Source organism: Misgurnus anguillicaudatus, chromosome 12, assembly GCF_027580225.2.
Source record: "Misgurnus anguillicaudatus chromosome 12, ASM2758022v2, whole genome shotgun sequence".
NCBI classification, from domain to species: domain Eukaryota; kingdom Metazoa; phylum Chordata; class Actinopteri; order Cypriniformes; family Cobitidae; genus Misgurnus; species Misgurnus anguillicaudatus.
The window spans coordinates 13,961,717-13,989,147 of NC_073348.2; the positions used below are offsets into that span (position 1 = coordinate 13,961,717).

At 38.2% G+C, this 27,431-nt stretch overlaps 1 protein-coding gene across 8 annotated transcripts; it reads right to left on the reverse strand.

Annotated features, from left to right (window-relative positions):
* Nucleotides 1-206: 206 nt before the first annotated feature.
* Nucleotides 207-27,397, reverse strand: sec31a (SEC31 homolog A, COPII coat complex component). 8 transcript variants are annotated; one of them, XM_073873999.1, is made up of 28 exons: nt 27,168-27,397; nt 26,305-26,384; nt 26,069-26,192; nt 24,111-24,309; nt 23,013-23,108; nt 20,922-21,062; nt 19,847-19,989; nt 19,663-19,762; nt 17,986-18,158; nt 17,759-17,900; nt 16,730-16,960; nt 16,573-16,647; nt 15,769-15,816; nt 14,865-15,033; nt 14,563-14,741; nt 12,984-13,110; nt 12,184-12,329; nt 11,840-12,013; nt 11,480-11,677; nt 10,657-10,752; nt 8,887-8,980; nt 6,736-7,083; nt 6,144-6,176; nt 3,929-3,987; nt 3,646-3,852; nt 3,375-3,485; nt 1,482-1,553; nt 207-1,011 (listed from the first exon to the last, which is right to left on the reverse strand). In XM_073873999.1, the coding sequence occupies exons 2-28, from the start codon at nt 26,381-26,383 to the stop codon at nt 832-834; spliced, it is 3,744 nt and encodes a 1,247-aa protein (XP_073730100.1). In that variant the 5' UTR covers nt 26,384; nt 27,168-27,397; the 3' UTR covers nt 207-831. The 8 variants fall into 8 exon arrangements, with proteins under 8 accessions (XP_073730100.1, XP_073730099.1, XP_073730097.1 ...); XM_073873998.1 differs by having other exon boundaries at nt 3,598-3,852; nt 6,781-7,083; nt 27,168-27,396; XM_073873996.1 differs by having other exon boundaries at nt 3,598-3,852; nt 27,168-27,396.
* Between the last annotated feature and the right edge of the window lie 34 nt (nt 27,398-27,431).

Genomic DNA, 27,431 nt, shown 5'->3' on the forward strand with positions numbered 1-27,431 from the left:
AATGTTTGTTGATTATAAAAATAAAATGTTCCCTTTTTTTAAGGCATTTTTCTTCTAAAAACAAATTTAATCATTTCAGATTCATTTTTTAATCAGAAGCACAACTCCATTCCCATTATCCTAATAAGGAAAAGATGGTGCATATCTTTTTTAAGTCTCATGTAAAACCGACATGTAGTGATATACAATAAAAACAGGCAGCGTCATACTAACATGAATAAAGATTTCCAAATTTTTTAATGCCATGATTGCCAAATACGGAATCAAATCCACTCTTCAAATACATATAATTTATTCAAAATGATTTTGCTTGTTACCATGTTGTCATATTAACCTGCTTTTGCAGAAGCATAAAGTAAATACAATATTTTGAGAAACAAAACAACTTAAAAAAAGAGGTTTTCCAATAATCGTAAACATAAAATCTGCTAAAAATCAAACATAAAAAGATCCAACAATTAAAATGCAAAATGACTGAGGCTTCTATTGTTTTATGCATGATGCATTCATACAATTATCATCTTTACATTAAGCATAAGACATGCATTTCATTTCGCAAAGTTCACTTTGCATTTCTTTTAAAAGGGGAAAGCCCTATTGCACTCTGCTCTGTCATGATTACAAATTCATAATATCAACATTAAAATACATATGACAAAAAAATTAAAAGACAAAAGAATAAACAAATGACATAACGTGGAATTTGGGACACTGCAATATCCCACACATCTTAGACAGACAAAATATATGCACATCTGGTCCTTACTAAATGATGGCTTAAGATTTGTGAGAATACTGGTTTTTGTGTTTGTAATGGAGTTTGGGAGGATGTCAAACCCCCAGTTTGTTGGCCTGTGTCAGCACCACCTTCAAGATTGGCATGAAGGCTGAGGTTTCACTAAAGTTGCTGTTGCTTACGATGTGTGTGTGGATGCTGAGTCCGTCGGTGTAAGAGCGACTCTCAATACTGCGTGCCATGTTGTGAAGGCCACTTACAATAGCCGGAGACAGCTGAAGAAGAGAAGCGAGTTTAAGTCTTAATCAAACTGTTATTAATCACTGTGAAGAGCATACTGTAGAAATTCATTAAAAAGTAAAAGGGACCGTTCACCCTCAACTGAAAACTTTGTCATTATGTACTCACCCTCATGTTGGTTCTAAACCACCTGACTTCCATAATAGAAAAAATAAATACTATGGATAGGTCAATAGGTAATGTCAACTGTGTGCACACCAAAATATTTTCTTTTGTGTTCAATAAAACATGAGGGTGAGTAAATGATGACAGAATTTGCATTTTTGGGTGAACTATCCCTTTGCTAGTATGAAGAATGTTTGGTCTTTTGTTTCACTTGAACAGGGGAGAAGAAATTCTTCAAAACATATTCTGTTTTCCACAGATGAAAGTCAATCGTATGAAACTTGAAAATACCACACTGGACTCAGTTAATATAAAGAATGTTTAGCAATAAAAAACTCACAGCCTGTTCTCTTAGCTTGTCATAGAGATATTCAAGCCTCTTGTGAGCATCATCCAATTTCCTCTTGGTTTGCTGTAGGATGACAGGAGAAAATCATTGTGATTACTTTTTGATGATTGCATGACAATTGATTGATTACAAAAACACTTGCAAACAACGCAACGCTAATATATTAATAAGTATAGTAATGATTACATGAACGTTACATGAACTATTTTTTAAATTCTGTGAAATAATATTTTACATTTAAGTCATTAAAGGCAGGATAGGCAGGAATTATCTAAAAAAAACTTTTTTCCAAATTTGTTTAAACTGTCTTTATGTACCAATAAGTAAAATGTAAGTACTTAAAGGAACAGTATGTAGGATTGTGGCCAAAACTGGTATTGCAATCACAAAACTTGTGGCTAAAACTGGTACTGCAATCACACAACTGGTGGCCAATAGACAAAATGACAACATAAACATCAGTTGAGGCTGCAACTCCACTTTTTTAAATGACAATATCCTGGCCGGACCACTGTTGTGAGTGATATAAGTATTTGAAATGAAAATGATTTCTTAATGTCTAGTGACATATCAGGGCTATTTTATGATTAATTGATATACATTTCTTACATACTGTTCCTTTAAGTATTCTGAAAAAGAGAGTAATCGAGTGTCTGTAGACCTCTCACCACTGTTTTAAACACAGCTAATTTTTCCATTGACTCCACCCCATCCCTTCTGAGTTTCTTTTAAAGCCACGCCCCCAAAACACGTGACGCTGACCGGCTCTTCTGGGAGAACCATTTACCAGACGAGCAGAGAGGAAGGAGCGCGGTGCATGTAGTAACATCATGTCACAATCACAAGTAATAATACAATTAACTTTATCACTATGAATATAAACAAATAGGATGGCTTTTAGTACTCACTATTAAGCCGGTGTTTTGCATGGAAGAGTTTCTGTGATGAAAGCATTGTTGACTCTGATGAGGACTACACTCGAGACAATACTGCTACTGCATCGTCGACTCGAGGAAAAGCCACGCGATATTTAATCTCATTTGATTGCTTCGTTTATTCCTTTGTTTGCCTTCGCTGACTGGATATGCAGGTACTGTGAGTTCTGAATGCTCTTTCTCTGCCATACTTTTGCTCTTCCTAGAGTGCCTCGTGCACGTTCAAATCAATCAGGTGTGCGCATGTGTGGGCAGATCCCGTAGCAACAGGGGTGGTGCCATGGTCGCGAGAGAGAGTGATAGTCGCGCAAGCCAATCATTTGTTTCGTCCTGAATGGAAATAATTAGCTGTGTTTCTATGTTTCTAAGGTTTTTAAGTAAAATAACACCTCTCTGGATGAAAAACTGCCCTGTGACACCTATGACCAAGTTTTCCATTGATTAGAGGGATGTATAGTGCTTAATGTAACAAATGTTTATGTTTAGACACTTTTGTTTTGCTTTTAGTGAAATAAACGATTGCATATAGATGAGTTGCCGGTTTACAAACATTACAGGGTGCACGCGCATCCAGGAGGCAGAAAGCCCGATTGGTGGGCTGGTCCGCTACTGCAACAGCCTTAATTATTGAAGCTTTCTTTATTGTTTGTATATAAATAAAACTTGATTTTAGTTGGATCTGTTTTTCTGTCTTTATTTTTGCAGTGTTACTTTGATACATTTATGAGTTATAATGTTAAGCTAGTAACGTAATAGTTGCATCTACTGGTATGTTAACATCAGGCACCCAGCACTGACTCTGTTCTGTTGGTACTATTTTCCACGCAACAACTCTACTAGCCTACAACACAATGCACGTCTCTTCTTTCTGCCTCTTGGTTGCGCGCGCAACCAGTTAATGACGTCGCCGTGCAACCCATCTATACAAATTCATTGGCTGTGAACAAACCGGGTCTGAGGCTGCAGCCAAGCACTTCTGGATCAGTCCTTCAAATGTGGTCTTCAGAATCAAGTGCTCCTCTGGGATTGGCTTTTTGATGATTTTCTCAGTAGGTATGGCCTGAAGTGCCAAAAGACAGTGAGAAGTAAGACCATTGAAACATAATGTTAAATAATTGAGACAATTCAAGCAATCACTTCCCATTCAGCATTAATGGTATATATCAAATGACCTTCATGATATCTCCAATTGGTGCTCCAGGTGCACCTTCCATGTTCACCTGTGGCATGTTGGGATTTCGAGTTGGGGGACCCATGGGATGCTGTTGGATAGAGTTGAAAGTGGCAGGGGCCATAGGCTGATCTGGAGCCTGCTGTTGTGGTGGTAGATGTGTCTGCATACCAGGCGCTATTGAGGTCTGAGGATCCCCCAGAGGGGTCATAATCGGCGCTGTGATGGGAGCAGGGGGTGTGAAGTTTTCTGGGATCTGCAGAGCGAAACAGATGAGGTTTCTGTGAAATCAGCACAAACAATGGCCAACATAATCTTCAAATAAAACTTACGCTCTTCTTTCTGGGTGCTCTGTTGAGTGCAGGAGGATCATTCCATCCATTCTGGGGTCCTAGAGGAAAAATAATATCATTATGCATCTCTACTGGTGGTGCAGCACTGTCCAACTTTTTAATGGACAGTGCAAAGTAGAAAGCAAGATTTCACTGAATACACTTATTCATAAATATTGTTGATAATTACATCTGTTCTGATTTTAAGAAACTCTTTCCTCGCCAGCATATTTTGCAAAAAGTATTGTTTAAATATTTTCGCAATAGTTTAATGCCTTCCAGAAAATTTTCTTCAAATATATAAACATACAATATATCAAATAAAAAGAACAGACCCTTTCCGTTCAAACAATAACAAAAACACACATTTCGTTCTATCTTCATTTGTTCTCTTTTTATCACCTCTCAAATACGGGCAGGTTTCCTCAAAAATAAAAATTTTTGAACAAAAAGATGAGATAATGGCATTTTTATGAAGGACTTTTTTTAGAGATCAGAGTCAGAACAATGTTCAAAACAAACAGAGTATTTACTGCTTTTGTATCCATATATGCTATAGTGTTTTAAGGTGGGTAAGAGCACCACCTAGTGCATAATAGCGGAAATATGGATTGCCATAAAAACTCGTCTTTGGCAGGAAACGTTTTTTTTTTTAAATTGACCAGATAACTCGTCAATGGCGAGGAAAGAGTTAATAGAAAGCATGCATCAGTGATTTACAGTTTTGATCAAATCAGATTTGTAAAAGCCTCGATATCCACAAATGTACAATGCTTATAATCAATCATAAATGATAAATGTAAAAAGGTGCCATTTTTCTGTTAAGGACAATACAAGTGACTTACAGCGCAATCAAAGTATACAATTGATCTGTTTCTGAGTTCCCTAGGATCAATATCCTATTTTAAGGTCAGTTTAAGCATATAAAAATGTTAACGAAGCCACAGAGAGATCCTTAAAATGAAATTGCCCCATGGCCTATTCTAGTAAAAACTGACCTACATTACTAACAATGTAAAAGTGTAACAGCAGAGCATCTAATGACTGCAAGAAATGATAATGGATGTTTTTTATTATGTTTTAGCCAAGATGATAGATATAAGATCATTGCCAGTAACTAGGACTACATAGACTAGGGATGGGCAACTTCGGCCCTGGAGGGCCGGCGCCCCGCAGAGCCCAGCCCCAACTCGCCTCAGCACACCTGCCTAACGGTACATTCACACGAGGCATAAGCGTTATAGCTTCCCATTCACTTTTAATGGGTGACATCATGCGTTGCCGCACTGAATTGTGGATCCGTCGGTGCAGCATCAGTGCCGTTGCTCGCGGCAGAAGTTGAACATTTTTCAAGCGGCAACACATGCATCAGCCAATCATATTGCCTTATGCAAATAACCTGGGCAGAGCCAGCCAATTACGTTTATGGAAGACCGGAGCTTGTGTTGCGGCCACTGTGATTGGCCGTTGGCCACGCTTCAGACAAGCCTTCCGTCAACGCTTACGCCCTGTGTGAATGTCCCGTAAAGGTTTCTAGTATGCCTAGTAAGACCTTAATTGGCTGCTTCAGGTGTGTTTAATTATGGTTGGAGCCAAACCCTGCAGGACACCGGCCCTCCAGGACCGAAGCCGCCCATCCCTGATATAGACCATTTTGCAAGATGTAAACAACATTGGTCCAGAAACTCTTCCTGTTTCAGTTTGTAACAGTTTTCACATATATCCTAAAGATGTTTGTTTAACTGTTTGATTCAGTTCTAGATATTCTGTTGGTTGTATTTTATCCCAACGTTTATGTAGTGTTAAAAAAACTGAAACAGGAAATGCTTCCGTGTTGTTTACATCTTGCAAAATGCTCTATTAATGTCCAGAACTGGTTAATCTACACATGCTAATTTCCACACAAGATAGGGAAAGACGATTCACCTAACCTGTATGTTTTCTAACTGTGAAAAGAAACCGGAGTAAACCCACATTGACACTGGGAGAGCAAGCAAACTCCACACAGAAAGATTATTGTATTCATTTAAATGTAATTTTTAATTAGTAATTACTTAATCACTTATAAAATTTGTTAAATTACTTCTAGTTTGTAAAAGCTAGTGCCTGATTAGTTTTAGCAATTATTTATTAGCAATTTAACTAGTGCTGGAAAATCATGGTTCATTATATTAGATTGCTGTAACTCTCTTTCTCTATATATCTATATATTCACCATCCAAAAACCAGGTATCTTGGTTTATTCCTCCTGTGAACAAAAAAGCAAAATCTAGCGAATTTCCAGTATGCATTTTTTCATTCAGTAGTTAATAACATCCTTACTAGGTCGCCGTGATTTCACCAAGTAAGATGTGATCAACGTTTTAATCAAAGATACCCCAACCTACCCTTAACTCAAACCCTAACCATTTTTAAACCCTCAAATTAGTGTGAAATAATAGTTTGAGGAGTATTTCTTAAAAGCCCCTAACCCAATCCTAAACCTAAATATAACATACCCCCTAATCCTGCAATCTGATTGGTTAATGAAAATGTTGATCCAGGACCAACAATGGTGTTGATCCAGGATCACATCCTACTTGGTGAAATCACGTTCACCTCATGGCTATGTAACCACACTAAACAAATTGAGACACTACTGTGTGAAGGATGTTTTTAATATTTATGAACAAAACCAAGCTAATTCTAGGCATATTTATGGGTGGGGCAAAGATTTGAACCAGAGAAAATGTATTAAATTAAAGACTAATCCTTGGGTTTTAATTCTTGTGGTTTGTATGGTTTCGAGCTGGGACTATGGTTCAGACCTGTTCTCTGGGAGGCTGGAATCAGGGCCTGTTCAATCTCCGTACCTGAAGCTCTCCGTAGCGGAAGATAATCTGTGGGCGACCCCGGCCCACCATGCTGGAAAGAGACTCCAGAAGAGAGGGGAGGGGGAGAAAAAGGCTGGCCTCCTTGTAAAGGAGGAGCCCCAGAAAACATAGGAGGAGGTGCCGGCTGAGAGGAGGCAGATGGTGTAATCTGCGGAGGATAGACAGCACCAGAAGAAGAAGAGGGAGGTGGAGGAGGAAGAGAAGAAGCTGTAGAGTATTGGAAAGGTTGATAGATGGTTGGTGCCCCAGCGGCAGGTGGGAGTTGCTGAACAGGGAGGTAGTCTAAAGTTCATGAGGACAACAGAGAACAGGCATATGCAGTTAGTTCTTTATCAGTGAGCTCGGTTCAAAACCCTAGTGAGCTGCCTACATAGGCAACATCCTAAATGAAATGGTATAGAAGTGATCCGGAACGCTCTATGTAGGCAAATGCATGCGTGCAAATAGTATTCCCTTACGAGAAACGTATAAAAGACTTAACATAGTGCACTATGAGTAAAATATACTCTGATTGCACATTCTACAATTTCCCACTATGTATTATGGGCATTGCATTCTCTCTGAAGTATGCTGACATAGTATTTGGTCAAAACAAGCTTTTTAGAGGCAACATATGATGCTTACTTGACACATTCAAATGTTGTCTGTGGTGACGGCTCACTAGGGTTTTGAACAGAGTGACAGGGTTATTTCATGGTACAAGAGCAGTTATGGGTATGAAAATATGAATTCAAAACAGCAAAGTGAAATGATGTTAACATAAAGTTAGCATACATTTCCATACATGACATTTCACAAAGGGTTCATGCAAAGACTGTAAAGCAGTCTGAACAAAGAATTCATGCATTTCTTCAAGCACTGAAGGTGAAGTGTGTAATTTCTGCATTGTTCGCTTTAAAGGAGACATTTCACAAGACTTTAAAGGGGCCATGGCATGGAAATCTGACTTTTTCCATGTTTAAGTGCTATGATTAGGTCCCCAGTGCTTCTATCAACCTAGAAAATGTGAAAAGGATCAACCCAGCAACCCAGTTCTGATAAACCACTCTCTACAAGCACATGGAAAAAATAGGTCGTTGAAATTCGGCTCTCCCTATGATGTCACAAGGAGCTCTTATTATAATAATACTACCCCTTAATCTGCACCATCCAACCACAGCACTCACATCCAGTGCAGAGAAAAGCACAACTGAGTTTGAATTGCAACAAACCACCATCATTGTGATCAGTGTTTGAATTTCATCAGCTCATTTGCATTTTAAAGGACAAACCCAAAACAGCACATTATTGCACACACCTACAAAGTGGCAATTTTAACATGCTATAATAAATTATTTATATGGTATTTTGATCTAAAACTTCACATACGCGCTCTGGGGACACCAAAGACCCACCCGACATCCCAAAAAAAGTCTTGTGTCATGGCCACTTTAAGATGTCAAATAAGTCCTTGGTGTCCCCAAAGCACGTATGGAAGTTCTAGCTCAAAATACATTAAATTACCGTTTTGGGGGGTGTCTCTTTAAGTGCAAATGAGCTGATCGCTGCACTAAATGGCAGTGCCGTGGCTGGACAGTGCAGATCAAGGGGCGATATTATCCCCTTCTGAGATCACAAGGGGAGCCAAATACAACGACCCACTTTTATGTTTGCAGAGAATGGCCTACCAAAACCAAGCAACTGGGCTGCTCCCCCCCACATTCTCCAGGTTGTTTTCTAGGATAGTGTTGTGGATGGTTGCTTACAGGCTTATTTTAAATAGCCCGCCCAAGTCTATCATATTCTGGCCCCCTCTGAATTCTTCGGGATTCACACAGAATTCAATACTGTATGTTGTACAAACTCATTCAAATGTGCCACACTGTTTACTTCAAAGAGTCTGGGACAAAACTGGAATAGATTTATTCTCTATAAAAGATATATTAAATGTTTATTAAACATCAAAATTTACTCCGAATAAGCAAACTTAAAAAATACAAAACTAAAATATTTGTTGAATGTAGAAATGGTAGAAATAAAGAAAACTTCAGTCAATGTACTGACTACAATGTAAATTACAGTCTGTGAGATTTGTTGCACACTTACTCTGGTACTGCTGAGAGTACATGAAAGGAGTAGAGGCAGGTGCAGTCGCACTCCCTGAAGAATGAGGGCCAAAAGGTGGAGGTATGGGCTCAGCCTGAGAAAAACAAAAAAATATTTAGAGTGTCTATAACTTCTTATGTTGAGAGGACAGCTTGATGCACTCATTCCGTCTGCCACCAACATTAAGGATGTGCTATAAATGTTAACTTCTAACGACTTGCGTACAATTAGGTCTATTTAGGGTCATGTCCACCAGACCCATTTCTTAGTAGCTAATATATGGAGAGTGTATGGAGGAGCAAACATGCAGGACAATCTACAATTTAAAGGCTGGATGAGATGCGCTTCATGCTGTAACAGTTGCGAGACTGTATTTTATTAAAGGAACTATCTGTGACATGTATATACAGATATAGGAATGTACAACGCATTAAACACTGGAGTAGCATCATACCACAGTAGCAAGAGAAAAAAAATTCATTATAGAGTTAGTAACATCCCATCACAGTAGCTAAAAGCAAGACAGATAATTGTAGAAGGTTAACAGTGTCAGAAACTATATCAGAAGCTATTAACATTAAAAGAGAGAGAGAGTATAAGATAGATGCCATGCAATTTTAAGAAATAGTCCAGGATTAATATAGGTTAAGTGCTGTAGGCAGATCTGTGCTGAGCTGTTAACTAACACGTTGAAAGCATTTACAATGTCATTTATTATAGTCTTAACCTTTAAATGTATATTGTACAATGTTTTAGGTACAGCCACCTGCTATTATATATAATAGTGTGTAATTATATAATAGAGTTGCTTACTGTGTAAATCTCATGTTTAGACAAAAAACATGTTTAATAACCACTGCAACATTATTTTCATGACAATTCAGCATCCCTCAATTCTCATTAGTGAATGCACTTGACTTTACTAAATCCAATTTTTCTTAATTATGTTTTTTATTTATTATGTATTTATTATTAAACTACTACTTATGAAACAATACATCCACACAAGGCAATGATTACATTTTAAATAATGTTTTGTACTACAGTAATTAGAAGAGCTTTCTTTTGCATTACGCCAAGGGTTTAAAACTTTTTTGTAAGCCGAACGCCCCTGACCTAAATTATTTACTTGAAGTACACCCTGAAAACTTAAGTAAAAGCAAATTTGCAAACATTAATTCTTTTAACCCCTGGTGATTTGTAAACCCCAGTTTGGGAAACCCTGCATTGCGGTAATGACAACTGGGTGGTGCCTAATTGTCATGAAAATACAATACTAAAAATGTTTAACTTTCTTGATGCAGAATTATCTACAAAAGACCTTTTATATAAAATAATAATTAAAAAAAATAAATCTGTTGTCCAAGCAACCACGTTACTTCAGTAATGTATAAGCAGACACTCAGACACCTAGAACTGTAGTTTAAAACTAAAACTTTTACAGCTTAAATAAAACACATTTTTGTATTAAATATTTTTCCCTCTTAAATAGTATTGTCTCTAGACTAGAAGACATACATTTCTTTTGTACAACCTGAGGGGTGAGTTAAAAATATTTTCTTGTACACCCAAGACACTCAATTGAGTGAGCCACCTATAAAATACCTCAAAGGACACCTGAAGAAAAGGTGCTATATTTTTAAAGAGGAACCCATTAGATATAATGTGAGGATATCAGAAGTTTAGAGATTTAACAGAGGTAAAGTGTTGCTGGTGTGGTATGTTTAGATTTCATTTGAGTGAGCGGCGCGGGCACAGCTCTGTCTGTACCTGCGGGTCTGCAGCGGGCACTAGCGGGCGAGGGAAACTGGGCAGAGCTGTTGAGGTTTGGTTACTCCAGGATGTGACGGTAGAGGCGGGTCTACCCTGAATACAAACAAACACACACACGCTTGTTTTGGGCTACTGGATGTGTGGATAAACAATGAAATCAAGAGTAAAATCCCCTCTCATTCAAATGTAATGATAACAAAAAGCAACTGGACAAAGCAATTTCTTAATGGTGATGCCGCTAAAAAGCGATACTCAAGATTGAGAAAGGTGTAACGCTGTGCATATTGTTAAAGTTAAACACTTATGGGGCGATCACACTGCCAGACGTTTTGCTTGAAAGTTGCCAAGCAGCTATGTTGTTGGTCATAGTGGACGTTCCTACTGCTGAATGCCTTTATGTTGGACAGGACAACTGATATTTATCACAAAAAGAAAGTATGTCTACTGTATATAAAAGCATATATAAAGAAAAAATTCCCAACAAGACATGATTTCTAGTGAGTTTAGAACAGCTAAGGGGTGCTGTTCTTCCATAAGGCAATGTCCTTTTTCAGAAACCCAGTGGTTGTAATGCAACAAGGATGCAGTGGCGCACTAATACTGATGTAATGCGATTAATTAACTAATTATTACGTGATAACATATTTTAGAAGATGACAACATAGGAGTTTTATTTTTTGCTAAAAACGAACATTCAACAGAGAATAGTGCTCAAGAAAAGTGCTCTAACTAAAAACGACTTCCTTTTGCTTATCCAATGTATGTGTGAAGGCCTAGTAAGCCCGTGTTGCATTCAGTTGGTGCGTTTGTGCGCGTTTACCTGATGGTAATACTGAGGGGGTCCAGACGGAGCAGTGGGCCGTGGAGGTTGTGGTTGGACTGGCGTGTACGTCTGCCCCGGTACAGCAGCTGGAGTCACTGGTTGAACCTTCTGCATTACAGCTGGAGTCACTGCAGCTACAGCCTGCTGCTGACCCAAAGCTCTACTCAGACGCTCTCGCAACTGCTGCACAGAAATCTGTAAAATGTAGATGAAAAAACACAGACTGTATTACAGTATACATACACATTTGTTGTTTTTCAGATGAAATACAGAAGTAATAACATATTTATGTATCTAAACATGCTCAATTACAATATATATATACACATATATAAATACAGACATTACATTGATTACCTGTTCAGTGTTGGTGGGCAGGTAAGATATGGCAGTCTCTAAGCTTCCCTGTGAAGCCAGCAGACTGGCATATTGATTCATTTTCTCTGCCAGCAGGTTACCCATATCAGGAGCAATACCAGCCTGAGCCTTCTGTACAGCTCTCTGCAAGACCACCACCTTTTCAACCAGCTCCTATAGACACACAGGAAGATAATATAGCTAAAATAATCCACTGACTGTTGACTGGGATTTTACTCCACCTTGGTCTACTCTTGGCTTTACTCCTTAGACAAAAAACAACAGATTACAAAAACAGGCTGGTAAATAACGGGCAGCAGTCTTTGATTAGCAGGACGTCTTACCTGAAGTGACAAAGGGCTGTTAGAGTCCTGAGCTTTAGCCCAGTAAGCTACCAGCTGCTCAGCTGTCCCCGCGCAGATGTAGCAGAGACAAGCCTGAATCTGCAGCTCTGTGTCTTCACACGCCTCCAACCTGGAGCCAAGCAGACCTGTATTGGCAAAAAAAAATCACAATGAAATGAAGACATCAAGAGAAATAATGTTGTCAACGTCCCCCAGGAATATCAAGTGGATTTTTTCAATCGTGAGCAAAATAATGTGTGTGTAAAACATTATTGTAGAGACTCGTTTTGCTTTACACTATATTTGCAGTTATAACTTTAAATTTTTGTTGAAAAACAAACTGAAAAAAACCAGTTAAAACCAGCTTGGTCTTTTTAGTCTGGCATGTTGGTGGGTCAGCTGGTCTTCCAGCCTAACCAGCTTAAAAGTGACCAAAACATATCAAAACCAGCTTGCTAAACCAGCTAAATCCAGGCTGGGAGACCAGCAAAAACCAGCTCATCAGCCAGTCACTTTTTAAGGTAGTCAAGCTGGATTTAGCTAGTCATGCTGAAAGACCAGCTGTCCCACCAGGGTGGGAGGAGCTGATTTAGCTAGTTTTAGCTGTTTTTTTTTTCATTAGGGTAAGTACTTAAGTTGCTACATAAGAACTACTGTGCTTGTCTGATTTGTCAAGCAAGTGATCTATACGTTTATAGCTGCAGTCCTGCTGTAGGGGACATTTGGCATTACCCTATAATGTAATGTGTATATACAGCAACATAACCTTGTTTAAAGACATGACATCACATTAGACTCACTGCAGAGAGATGAGAACTCTTCAGGTTTGGCATAGGTCATGACTGCAGCCAAAGCTTCCTTCCAGTTCTGAAGCTCACACGTCTTCAAAATGTCCAACCAGTCTTTCATCACCACGGCACTAATCAGCTGAAATACATGGACATCCTTGTTACTGTGGAAGAGGGAATCCTACTGTGTTCTGTTAAAACTCCTGTTAGTTTAACAACTCAGTAACAACGTCTGTCAACAAAGTCCATGTTTAAATGTGGCTGAAAACACCAGGCGCTCTTTTAAAAAAAGCCAACTATGATGGCTTGGCAGTGTTTCTTTAGCTGAGCACTTTGGTTTCTATGATACTTCTGTTTTCTATGCGGTAACTACGTTATTACTAACTGTGGGTTTACACCAGACGCGAGTTCAACGATTTGCACGTAGATTACATACAAAGTCAATGCAAAGAGGCGATCAAACGCGTCCTCGCGTGGCGCGATGCGGATGACGCGATATGGGCGGCACGTTTACCACGAAAACAGGTGCTATTAGCCTCAAACACGTTTTCGCCCAAGTTGAAAATATTCAACTCGAGCGAAAAATTCACATGACACAAAGTTAAATCCCACGAGTAATCTAGAGCGAGTAACGCGATACCCCGCGTTTGGTGTGTACGTAGCATAAGGGTGTCACGATTTCGATGTAAAATCGAAATTAAGTCACAACCTCGAACTTTGAATTAAAAAATGGGATCGCCAATGCTGCCACGCCCCATGTCACACGTCCGGTGGATAAAAAAACTCTCAGAGGTGCCTCATCGGTCCAGCGGAACGTGATTTATATTTTAAACATGAGGGATGTATTGATACAACTCCTTGAAATGCATGTCATAAACAGGATTACTACCTAGTGATCTGACTTTGTACAGAGCGCAGCTCTTTGCACGTACGCGAGAGTGAGAGAGGCGCCAAGATGCAGCGGGTTATATTTTAAACAAAAGGATAGTTTGCCTCAGCACGCATGAAACGCATAAAACTGAACAAATATGTAAGGATTACTACTTTAGTTTATGTTTAGACTTCGGGCAGATGCGAGAGCGTGTGCACGTGAGACAGAGAGAAGCGCAGCTGCTTATGACACGCTGGATTTATTTCAGATGCTAGGAGTCCAAGACGTGTGCATAGGATTTTTTGCCTTTAAAAAAAAAGAAGTAAAAACAGAGAATCGAATCGTGACCTTAGAATCGAAAATGTAATCGAATTGAGGATTTGGAGAATCGTGACACCCCTAGCTATAACACTATGCCTAAAGCGATGTGGCTCTGCTCTTCTCTTTACACGTACATTGCTATAAATACAGCATTTGAGGTATTTCTTATTTCAAAAATTTAGTATGGAGTTTCATTAAACATTTGAAAAATTATAATGAAAATTAATAAGTCTTCATTAAAATAAACACTATTTTTACAACTAAATACAAATTCAATTATTTAACAGACAAAAAAAATGTGTTAAAGAAGTGGTACGCCACACATTCTGCATTTCGCTTCAATGTTAACCACAGGAGATATAGTAGTGGAAACACACTAGTGGTTTTATCTAGCCTCACCTTGGAGACTTTGCTCTGAGTTTTGGTGAAGTATGCCTTCTGTGTCTTTTCCAGAAGCTCTGGACCACCAGCAATAGCTAGAATGATGCCGTCCGCCATACGGTTGTCATGAAGACATAGATTGACAGCAGCTTCGTAATCCCCAGTGAGTAGCGATTGGGTGATCAGTCCATCAATATCTGTCCAAAAATGAATAATAATTTGTTATGAATAAGGTAAAATATTCAATCTTTATCTAATAGTTTACAAATACAACTTTTTTGTCTTAATAAATCACAATGTAAAGTAACAAAAAAACTTGCCCTTGCTAACTTTGAGATTTACACCATCTTTAGAGGCTGAAGCTGAATCTTCAGTGACAGACGTCTCCTCAACAGCAGGTTCTTCCTCATTAACAGGAATCTCATCCAGGTCAGATATTTCTTCTTCAAGGGATTCTCCATTTTCTTCTGCAGAACTATTCTCTTTGAGCTAGGATAAAATAGCAGGGTGTAATATGAAAAAAATAGCTTTCTACTATATTATTCATCGACATGATTGCCTGAAATCTGAAAAACATTTATGTAAAATTACAAAAAGAAGTTTTGATAACCAACCAACAATAAGCATTTTTAAAAACCAATGAAAACTCTTTTACTGTTATTTTAAAAGAAATGTTACTTGATCCTTATTTGTTTAAAGATATTTCAAGGTTTTTTATTAAGATATACAGTGGAAAGTAGAATGATAACCAAACTTTTTTGGTACATCAGTCAAAAAGTATAAAAAGTAAAGGATTTACGCAGTGTCGGTTTCCTCATTAAATTTTTTTTTTCTTTCCCCAATGGGGAAGTTCATGAAAGAAAAAAGGAAACCAGAAATGTTTGGCGTTGTGTTTCTTCTTCTTCCTTTATTTCTTTATGCCATTCCAGCATCTACGGCTATATTCATGGCGAGAACCAGTTAATCCATACAAGTTGATGCATACACAGGTTGGGGGAGGGACAATTTGGCATCTTCAATCTGCCTAACTTGCATGTTTTTGGCCTGTGGGAGGAAACCGGAGTACCCGGAGTAAACCCACACTGACACAAAGAGGCGTTGTGTTTTTGTGTGTCTTTAACCACTACTGTAAGTGCTGTGTGTGCTTAACCATTTAGTTGTTTTAAGTCTGTTTAGCTTTATTTAAGAAGAAGAGCATGTAAACATTATATTCAGTGCACTTACCACACTGGTTTCTTCAGAATTGCAGTTTCCCTCCAATGCAGATGCAATCTGAAAACCACAAGCAGAACTGATTAAGTTGTGCACTCTAAATGGCCGTTCACATTATAACAATAACTATAAAAATATATAGTTGTAACAATATTTTATATTAAAGAGAATAGTGGAGGTCACACCACAACTATAACGATAAAGATACAATGAATGATATGATCGTTGTGATCACTTTCTAGGCATTGTTTTTTTTTTTTCAACTACTGAACAATAAACCATTGACAGCCAATCAAATCTATTTGAACTTCACGTGCACGCGCATAATGACAGATGACATGGTGGAGAAGCTCATTGCTGAGGTCTATAACATAAAATGACCTCAGGTATCCAGAGCTGATGCAGTTGCTGTGAAATTGACTACGTAATGCTTTTTATTCTACTACACTGACTAGGCCAAAAGGTAAGATATTAGATTACTCAGACTATTATATTCACTGTTTAGAGTTAGAGTTAAAGCGTGTTGAGGACATCTGCTGGTTATTATACCTGCTTTGTAAATGCAACAAGAACAGCATATTTAGTTTTTATTACAGGAAATATGCAATATTACTTAATGCCATTGAAGGTAAGTGATTTGCGGGGGGGAATTAGCATAAATTAACTGTTATCGTCTGGTGGTGTGGACGCTAATATAGTTATCATTATAGTTAATACAGTCCATTAACGTATTAATGTGAATGGCCCTTTAGTCAATACACAAATAATTCATCCTACATGTGAAGATATATAAACTATACACTAAGCTGGACACACCTTTAAGGCTAGCTCCTCCTTCTTGTATCCCAGATGTTCCAAATATTTTCCTCGTGCATCATCTTCAAAATGTACCTACAAATATAAATATTTATTGGTTACATGAAACTTACGAGTTGGATCTGCAGAGTATTCTATAAATATTCAAGCCTCTTACCTTTAGAAATGACCATACAGTCTTCTCAAACAGATTCTGAGCAGCATCAATCTTTGTCTGGCAGTACTCTAGAAAATTGCCTGTTTTAAGGGTGGTCTGAAGTTGGTTTGAGCGATCTATAAAATCTGTTTCCGTCACAACTTGACTGACATGAACAACATGTGCGGCGGTCGTCTGGGGCTGCTGAGCTGTAGGCATGATGTTGTCCAAAGTAACTAGTTTTCCACCAAACTGTTGAAAAAAAGGCAAAAGGAGCTTCCTATAGTAATCAAAATGGTAAATGCCCTTTACAGGGTTCCCACACCTTAGTAAACTTCAAATTCAAGGACCTTTCAAGGACTTTTCAGGTCCAATACCCTCAAATTCAAGGACTAAATGTAGAGACACATTTCAAGTGAGATCAAGGTTACATTGTGTTCCCTTTAAAGATACATTATTACCGTTCCTATTCGAGGGTACTCGCGCTGCATCACTGCAGTGACATTTTGGGGACACCTCCAGGGGTAAGTGTGTCTGAATGTGTATATCAAAATCAACCAATGGTGAGACTTAACGACAAAGACAGGGTGACGCGAGAGTCAGGAAGTATATTGCCAAAGACAGCGTTACAGGGACGCAGGAAGTATGGCAAGAGAGACGCAGCACCTTGTTCAACGTAACCAGAGACATTTTTATTTGTCAAACACAACTATGCAAAAAAGCATTTTGGTATGAATCAACATTCGCATACAGAAGATAAAAGCATTTAAAACGAACAATTTAGCACGTGTGGTGTGCTTAAAAAGTCTAGAATTTTTATATTATCCTACAATACACACAGGGAATTTGGATTTTTTCCCCCCGAAAACCTCTTGCATAAAATAGATTCCAGCACTTTCAATGACCTGTATCTATGAATGTATTTTTCAAAAACTTCCCAGAGCCTTGAATTTTTTCCCCAGATTCACAAACTATCAAGGATTTCAAGGACCCGTAGGAACCCTGTATTTAATTTGAATTATGGTAGACTTGCAAACTACGAACACTTACAGCAAAAGAAGCTCCCACTGGTCGACGGATCCATTTAGGGGGTTTCTTTAAAGGTGTGACGGTGCTTTGGCTGGTACTGGTTTGAGGGAGTTGTAATGGAGGCAGCGTCTTCCCCGTGCCAAAAGGATCCAGATTTCCAAATGAGCTACTTAACTGTAGACACAAAGAATATCATGATGATCACTTACTGCAAGATAACAACTTCATGATCAGTTTACCTGTGTTCAGAGCTACTTAACTGATCCGCCTCTGCGTTTATGGCATTATCATTGTTTCCTCCCATGATGGAATAGATGCTGATGTGTCCATCAAAGGCAGCAGCAGACAGCACAGCAGGGTTCCTAGGGCACCACTGGATGTCGAAACACCACTGAGCACTGGTGGGCAGCTCATAAAGAACCTGCGAGAAACCAGGATTGAAAATACAATTAGAGAAGCAAAGGCTTTAAAGAGCCACACAGATCCAAAATTGAAAATGACCTGTATTGCAGTGTATCATGTAGCTGTCCATCAATGTAAACAATGTGCCAAGTAGTTAAACCAAAAAGTGCACAATTAATAAACTTATTGGCTTTTAAAGTAGGGAGTCGACTCTGAATCACTGAAACGAGTCGTCATATAGTTTGAATCTCCTGCCTGTCTCTATCTACGTAGATACGAACACTTTACATAATAATCTCCGCCTACAGCCTTGCCCGGGAGAAACGAAAACTCTGACCTGCCCACAGACACTTCAGCTAGTTAGTGTGTAAACATCATATCAAGAAGACACTGTGTTTTCAGTTTGTGTTGTTTTCACTACCAAAGGATGAAGATATATGAAGAATCTGTGGTTAAAATGACCTTTTCAATGAGGGATTTTACCCACTTTATTTGGAACAACATGCGTCTCCTAACCACAACCTTTAAGTATGATTATTACATTGTGTTTATTTTACCCCGAGTGTTCTAAAATGTCTAAACTAACTGTAATGTCTTCACAGTAAGCTGCGCTAGCAATGCATGTCGCAGTTAAACTGTGGCCCGGTTAGCTTATGTCTGTTGTCGTTTTAATTGCTTGGATTGATGAATGTTGTGTATTAATTAAACTCTTAATATACTGCAGGGAGTCACGTTAGCAAGCGGCTAACGCACGTTGCACTGAGGGTTTTGCTATGGCCCGATTAGCTTACATACATGCTTAAATGAGTGTAAAACTCTTAGTTTCTGTTGTCGTTTTTATTGCTTGGAATAATGATGAATGATGTGTAATGATGTCGATAATGTACTCTCAGTAAATCATGTTAGCACTAGTTCAATACATGTTGCACTATTGTTGGTCTGTTCCACTGATCTGTGTTATGTGCAGAGACTGTGTCAGTTGACCAATCAGAGCAGAGTAGGCTACTGAAAGGTGGGGTTTAGGTAGACTGAGTCGTTGAACGGCTTCACATGAATCGTTTGGGCGTCTCTGAAATTTTTAATTTATATTTTGAGAAAATTACAGTGTTTTTTTGACCTTGCATACATTTAAACCTATTGTCAAGGACTTAAAAACAGTGATAGGATGCTTAAAAAATTAGCATCTTACCGACTCTTTAATATTAAATATTTTACATTGATGCTTTTTGCAGAAGCCTTTATCCAAAGCAACTGACAGTGCATTCAATCTATACATTTATAATTTATGATTGTGTGTGTTCAAATCTGGTGATCAAATCCATGACCTTTGTATTGATAACACACATTTCTACCAACTGAACTACACAAACATTTTACTGTTGTAAACATAGTATTACAATACCCAAGCCTCAACATCCAGGGATCTCACCCCATTTGTAATTTTTTTATATTTTCAGATTTTCCATAGCTGTAGAAACTTTAAGAGTACAGGCAGTGCTAACAGTAATAATGTAAACCTTCACCTCAGCTGTGTTGGGGTTCCAGCAAAGAATCCTGTTGTCTTTCCCACAGCTCAGGAGCAGCTCTGGATCTGCTTCACTCCAGGCTATGGACAACACACCTCTACACATATAAACAGATGAAGACTCAGTAACACTCTTAAGCAGTAAGGCTGTATGTTGATGAACTCATGAACTGTTGGTCTACCTTGTGTGGCTCTCCAGCACTTTTAGAGGAGAGGATGCAAAGCGCAGGTCCCACATTTGGATGACAGGCATTCGGTCATCCTCGGAAGCCAAGACCAGCTGAGTGGCCACCTCTGGGTTCCAGGCCAAACCAGAGCAATGCATCTACACCACAATAAACACTCATTAAACATAATGCAATGACCAATTTAAAACGGATTTAAATAAATCAGTTAGTGGTCAACATGTAAAAAAAATATTAGGGCAGTAACAATGGCTGCGCAAAAATATTGACAGCTAACTATCGTGATACATTTATCCATGATAGTGTACTGATATTTCAATCTCTAGTATCGATATAAAAAAAAAATGAAATCCCTCTGTGTGCGTCAAACAACCTCCTCCGCCGCTGCTGTAGTTGTCGTAGTCTATATTCGGCCAATATCTCAGAAGTTAGCGGAAGTGAGAAAATGGCAGAAAATTTTTAAATGCTTGCAGCTTTCAAAGCCGACATGTGGAAGCACTTTGGGTTTAACACTGTACCATGCACCATGTATCTGTATATGTATCGTATCCCCTGCTGAAGGAACAGCATCAAACCAGCATGGACCAGCATGGGAATTATGCTGGTCACCAGCATACCAGCACCAAAACACAAAATATGCTATATGACCAGCATGGGATGCTGGTGCTAATGCTGGTTTGGTGCTGGTTTAGCTGGTGCTAATGCTGGTGCTGATGCTGGTTTAGCTGGTGTTCACTAGCAAACCAGCACCAAAACACAACATATGCTGGTCTTGCTGGTATGCTGTTTTTTTCAGCAGGGTCGTGAGGCCCTTGCCAATACCAAGCCCTAGCAGTAACATGAGACTAGAGGAGCATAAGATAATACTATATTTTTAAATGTTACTGAAAATGTACGATGTTTACATGGTACTTTGAGGAATACTACAGTAGTACCATGATACTTTTTCAAAACACAACAGTTTTAGCATAATAACTTTGCTAATAGTTAGTATTGTGACACATTATTTTTGCAAGTTGCAAGTTATTACTGGAAGTTTAAGATTTCAAAAAACATAAATGATTCAACAAACCCTGTTGCTGTGATCGCTGACTTTAATGATTAAGTCATTCTTTCTCAGATCCCAGACTGAGGCTTTTCCACTGGGGCTAGCCGAGGCCAGGATGTGCTGCACCTGTTTATTCCATGCAATACAGCTGATGTCCTCTGCTGGCTAAAAAGTTAAAGAAATAATCAACTATCGAAAACTCGTTATGGTTCAGCATTAAACCTATGATGCATTTACAACTCTCCACGGGACTAAATGCATTGCCCTGTGGCTGAGGTGCACATCAGGCTATGGTGGAGTCTGGTAAAAGTTTAACACAGGTGTTTGTCAAGCAAAGGTTTACTGGTCCAAGCTAACGGTTCCCAACTCAAATCAACTCAAGATTGATTAATATTGGAAGCCCAATTTAACCCTTTAACTGTAACTGTAATGTGATTACTATAACTCTGGCATTCTTCGGTCTAGAGGCAAAATCTTGGTCTTGTATTAAAGAAGACACTTTGAAGTTTTTCACTGGAGTGTTTGAAGTTGTAAATATTAAATAAAAAAATAGTTATACTAGTTTAAATGTATTTGAAATAATAAAAATCATGCAATAAAGTATATACTCTCTAATCAAATGTATATAAAAATTAAAATGTTTTACTCCCAAAACACCATAACAATAAAGGCACAAGTCTCAACTAGTTCTGAACCGAATTTCAAGTTAAAGGGATAGTTCGGCCAAAAATGATATTAAACCCATGAAACGGTGCGGATTACCCTCAGAAGGACTTTGTTTATCATCATGGAGCTGTTTGGATTTATTTTGTGAAGGATGGATGCACGCTTTTTGGACTTGAAGGTCGTGGACCCCATAACTTCACATTTGGTTAACTGAAAGATCTAAAACATTTTCTAAAATAACTGAAAATGTCATTGTCTGAAAAATGATGGACATATGCATCTCGGACAGCTTGGGGGCGAGTAAATAATGGGTGTAATATCATTTTGGGCCTAACTATCCCTTTAAAAACACAAAAAAACTGAGGTTTGTGTCACACTTTTAGTGGTTTTACCAATGGAGGCCAGTAGGTGTCAAAGGTTAGCTGCATTGTCTTGTCACAAATTAATAAATTACTGTCCCTGCATTGTGTTAAATGCCAAAAGGTTTTGAAATATAAAACTGCATTCCTAGAGCTTTCAAACAGTATATAGTTGGTCAAGATTGGTGTAGGTTTAGACTATGAAATTATTGTTTTAAATATGTAATGCTAAACGTCCCACCTGTGGGAAGGTGACAGTTACAAGTTGCATGTTTTATTCATTATAACTAAGGACTAGGGGCCATTAAAATTATTTAAGATTCAAAACTATCATTTCACAGTCAAATTCACACAGCCTGCTTGAAGTAGCTGTGATTTTTCACGAGCGGTTGTCACTTCCGTAAAAACATGGCGTCAGGAACACTCAGTAACCGCCTTCAGTCACAACCCTGAGCACTGTCACGGTCTACCCCCACACCCCCTTTTTGCCAAACTAACCCGCACCATGTGAGAAAACACTGTTAGTACTAAAGAGTAGTAAAGAACCATCACCTGCTGATTTACTACTTATCAATAAAATCAATAAAAGTTATATTATAGAGCCAGAGAAAACTGATAAAAAAATTATATATAGTAAACGGTTATGCAACCCTAACGTGTGGCTTATGTGTTGTTTTGTAACGTTACAGTCTTTGGTAGCCACAAGTTTTAAAAGTTATTTTTATTGAGTTAAAAATGGTGAGGTTAAAATCTCTTAGTCTCTGGGTTTACTAACCTAACATTTAGTGTACAGAAACTAACATTTAGTTTATGGGTAATGTTATTTTAGCTGTGTATTTCACTCATGAAACAAACGGGCCTATCAGAAGAGAGACTCGTGAATATTACTTATTACAGGTCAAAACGACCTGTTCTTAGCAGAGCTCCTGAAAGGGAAGCTGTTAAAAATATATAGAGTCACTTAAACTGCTAAAACATATTATTAAGGACATTATAACCTAAAATAAAACTCTAGAAAGCTTTGAAATATGGGACCTTTAAAATAAAAACAAAAGCAGACTGTACTCTGAGTTGCATATAAGATCTGTACCTGTGTTTTGGGTCCTGGTGTCATTGGAGAGCTGAAGTTGTTCAAATCCCAAATGTAGATTTCTGACTCATTTCCTCCAGAGGCCACAAGGTTGGTCTAAACAAAAGGTTTTTTTTACATTTATCACAACTTCACTATAGCCCTTTTCACACACGAATTATGGAAATACACAGAAAATGTCTCTTGGATTTGTTGGGGATCATTTTATTTTGGTTTATTCACACTTCTAATGATTTTACAAAATCTGTGCATGCATTCCCATTAACTCTTTCCCCGCCATTGACGAGATTAAGAGAAAACGCTTCCCTGCCAATGACGAGAATTTCCGGCTTTCCGCAATACCCTTATTATCCGCAACTTATACAACCTGGAAGTAACGCCTCATGTGAAAGAGAAAGAACTCTGTTTATGTTTAAAAAAACCTCTGAATGTGATCTCCATCAAAAGTCCTTTACATAAATGGAATTATCTCAGCTTTTTGCTGACAATTGGGTGTTTTGAAGAAACCTACCCATATTTAAGAGGTGATAAAAAGAGAACTAATAAAGGTAGGATGAAACTTTTTTTGTTTGAAAGCAGAGGGTCTTTTATTCGATATATTGTTTGTTTATATATTTAAAGAAGAACATTTTCTGGAAGGCATTAAACTTTTGTGAAAATATAGAAAAATGCTGGCACTGGCTGGCGGGGAAAGAGTTAAGAACCCATAAAGACATATCACGCATTGTATTTGCAATTGTGCACTTGGTGGATTTTAGTTCTTAAGTTCGCTTATTATCTGCGATTTCTCTTTCATATATCAAAACTGAACGATAGAGCTGAACATTAACTTCTTGTTGACATGCATACTCACTACGAAACCCGTTCTACAGCATTGTTTATGCCTTATGCCTTAAACAGGACGCGCTACGTAAATGTTACGCAATGTTACTAGGTCCCATTTATGGGAGCAATCCCAGAATCAATTACGGGACATGTTTACGTTAACACAGAAGGAATGCTGTGGTGTATCAAAGGGGTTTTAATGCAAAAGAAAAAGCTATGTTAGGCAACTGAAGAATTTAAGGATAAGAACTTAAATGTGATATGTGTGATTACCTGAAATGAGTTGACGTTGAGCGCTCTCACTGGCCCTGTGTGTTTCTCACTCTGGGCAATGATCACCTCACTATCACCAGCAATGATTTTGGAGGCGTCGTAGAGGATAATGTTTCCATTCTCTCCTCCAGCAATCAGAACTCCAGATGGCAGTCCCTCGGATTCAATGCCATGTGGTCCCCAGACCAGTTTATGGTACCTAGATTGAACAGAGAGGAGAAAATACACTGTAATATATTAAAGAAATCATTCACCTACAAATATAAGTATTTAATTGTTGTTGTTTCGTAGCTGTATAACTGTTTTTGTATGTAGAAATCATAAAACATTTTTTGAAAAACATTTACATAGCCCTTACATACAACTAAGGTAAAAAGGGACTGGCAATGTCATGCCAGTAATTATTTTTAAATCACCAATTGCATACATAAACTAACCAAAATTTGCTTTTCTATTTCTAAACGCATTTACTTTTCAAAATTCATCAAATTTGTATTCATTTCTGATGAGAGAACCAGTGTCCCGCTAACTTCCAGGTTGGCCTACAAAAAATGCTGTGCACCCCACCATGTGAAATGCACGACTGCATACTCCGTAATGACGCCATTTCTCTGCGCACACTAACACACTCATGAACGCATAAAGTATACAAGATATAGGCAATTGATCTTTAGTCATTGTTATGATTATGATTGATGTTTGCTCTATGCAATGTTGCCGAAAGGGTATTAAAAAGGTATTCCCTGTGGTTAAATTACACCTTTAACAATACCCAGGTAATTTATTTTCAGGGTTTTATGCATTGTGCACCCACACAAATTAAGAACGTATTATTTCACAGATAGGAAATGGGTACTTCTTCTTACTTGTAGGTAATTTTCTTAATAGACAGTGCTCTTAATAGTGTCATTTTAAAGCAACTCTGAGATTCTGCAAAACAGTTGTTTTGGTGGTGCACAGTAATTTCTATGGGTTTCAATATGACATGAAGTGTGAAATGTCATTATTGTGAAGTCATGAAAGTGTTAACATTATATATTGTTTTAATCAAAGTAAACAAAACACAAAGCATTTGTAAATTAGATAAAACACAGTAATGGCGCTTTTCCATTGCATAGTACCCCACGGTTTGGGTCAGCTTACTTTTACCCAATACTTTTTTAGTACCACCTCGTTTGGGGATCCAAGCGACCAGAGCTGATACCAAAACGATGCAAAAACAATGTAGATCACTGATTCGTATGAGAGAATCATCACTACCAGCGTCATCGCTATAATGTAAAGATTAGCTTTACCTTCGTGCTAGCTTGCGCTGTCTCAAGTAAACCTGTTGTCATCTGTGCTTTGCTGTAAGTTCCCAAACTCCCTTTTAGCGATGAAAAATATCCACAGGTTGAGAATGAGGAAAACCATACCATTTTTTTCCAGACTTGCAGTTGCGGCAGCACATTCGCAACGTGCACGTCCGCATATATGCTTAAATGCAACTTAAATGAGTCTCAGGGGAGTGCGTCGACTGACGCCACGGGTGTTTGTACAGAAACTGTTATGTGAGACAGAGGTAGTTATAAATGTGATGTGCAAACATCTATTTGTGGTGGTCCATTTATTTTGTGATGGACTGAGAATGTCTGTATGGGGATGTATAGCATTCAAATAACGCTCTCATTTGTATGATGTCACAGCAGTACATAGCGAAAATATAACGACACGCCTATAATCCCTCCCACTCCAAAATGCTACTAAACTAGATGGAAAAGCTAACCAAGCCAAAGTGAGGTGATCTGCCCCGACCTAATCCGTGGGGTACTATGCAATGGAAAAGCGGCATAAAATCATTCACATACCCAAGACATTTTTTTATTATAAAGCAAAACACAAACTGCTGACGTTTGTGAGTTATTTGCATATGTTGGCAATGTAAATCATAAGCATACAGTAAGATCTTATATCAGTACCTGTGTGAAGATGAGAAAGAGCCACATGACTTCATGGCCAAAGTGGGTTCAGCCAGGTCCAATTCGAAGATTTCCAATGATGCATTGGTGCTGAAAGTGGCATCTAGCTGTTGCGCTGAGGTACCTAAACAGTGATTTATTCATTAAATAGTTAAACTTTTTTTTTTTTACTTTCATTAAGTATTTACAACCCTTCTAGTCACTTGTGATTACTGAATTAGGATATACATCATTACCTGCTGCCAGATAGATTGGGTGCTGCTCTGCTGGACTCCAGGCCTGGATGGCTGTTCGGTTAATTTGTTTCAGCTTCATTCTACGAAAAAACAGCAGAGTTATCATTTACTAAAACATTTTATTCACAACTTTAACTACTACCACTATTTACTTTCTCTACAACAACAGGCAAAGTTCAGTAAATAGTAAATAGTTTTGGGTGTATTAGTTTGCTCTGTTTTCCCAAAATGTATTACTTAATTCAAAAATAAATGAAAAAAACTAGTTACATATATTCTATTATAATGTATCAGTATTGACTTTATGAATAAAATAACTTTAAAATTACCTAATACTTTTATCTCGGTTTATATACTCATGCACATATGAACGAATACAGATAATTTTCACGAACCAGATAGGACAATTTAAAACACACTGTGACATACAGGTGATTTGGGAAAATCCCCCAAGTATTAAGCATTAATAATTTACATGTCACTAACCAAACATGACATTTTGTTACAGCACTAATGCAACAAGGTATCATTGACATGCAGGAACTATTAGGGAAACCTGGGCCTTGGAAAGCCAACACATATACTATTACTTTATGGTAAATAATTTAAGACATTAGACAACTATCACAACAGTTTTACGCTATTACACTTTAAATGCAAATTATTAACTTAGTCAGGAACGCACCGGGCTTCATAGTAAGACAGGATTTTTACCAAAAAAATACCACGAGGTCACGTTTTAATACATGAAATGAACATATGTGTTATCCACACACGTACGATCCATTTAAAACAGATAATTCTGTAGCACATAGGCTAATGCAGCTATCTGCAGAAGGATTGACAGTTTTAAAAGTGTTTACCTTTTCCTCTCGTGCTTCCACCAGTCATACACAGACTCACTCACGCATATACATAGATATTAATGTAAATTAGTGGGAAAACTTTGTGAAATCCGTGGGTTTGTGCGCTGTGAGATATTTGTCCCGGTTACAGATGGACAGAATTCCACGTCCCCACTGCCGTCCATCAACGTGGCACAATAAGGTCCGCCCAGCGCAATGACGCCTTCCGGCAACAACTCCCGCCCCGTAGGCCGTGGCACGAGAAGCGACGAATGCCGGTGT

Excerpts from the sequence above, each read along its gene's own strand:
- sec31a (XM_073873996.1), bottom strand. The coding sequence starts at position 26,383 with ATGAAGCTGAAACAAATTAACCGAACAGCCATCCAGGCCTGGAGTCCA. Across the intron at positions 26,193-26,304 it reads CCCAATCTATCTGGCAGCAG|GTACCTCAGCGCAACAGCTA; the intron begins GTAATGATGTAT and ends ATCACTGTTTAG. Across the intron at positions 6,177-6,735 it reads TCCAGCCTCCCAGAGAACAG|GAGGAATAAACCAAGATACC; the intron begins GTCTGAACCATA and ends TTTTGTTCACAG.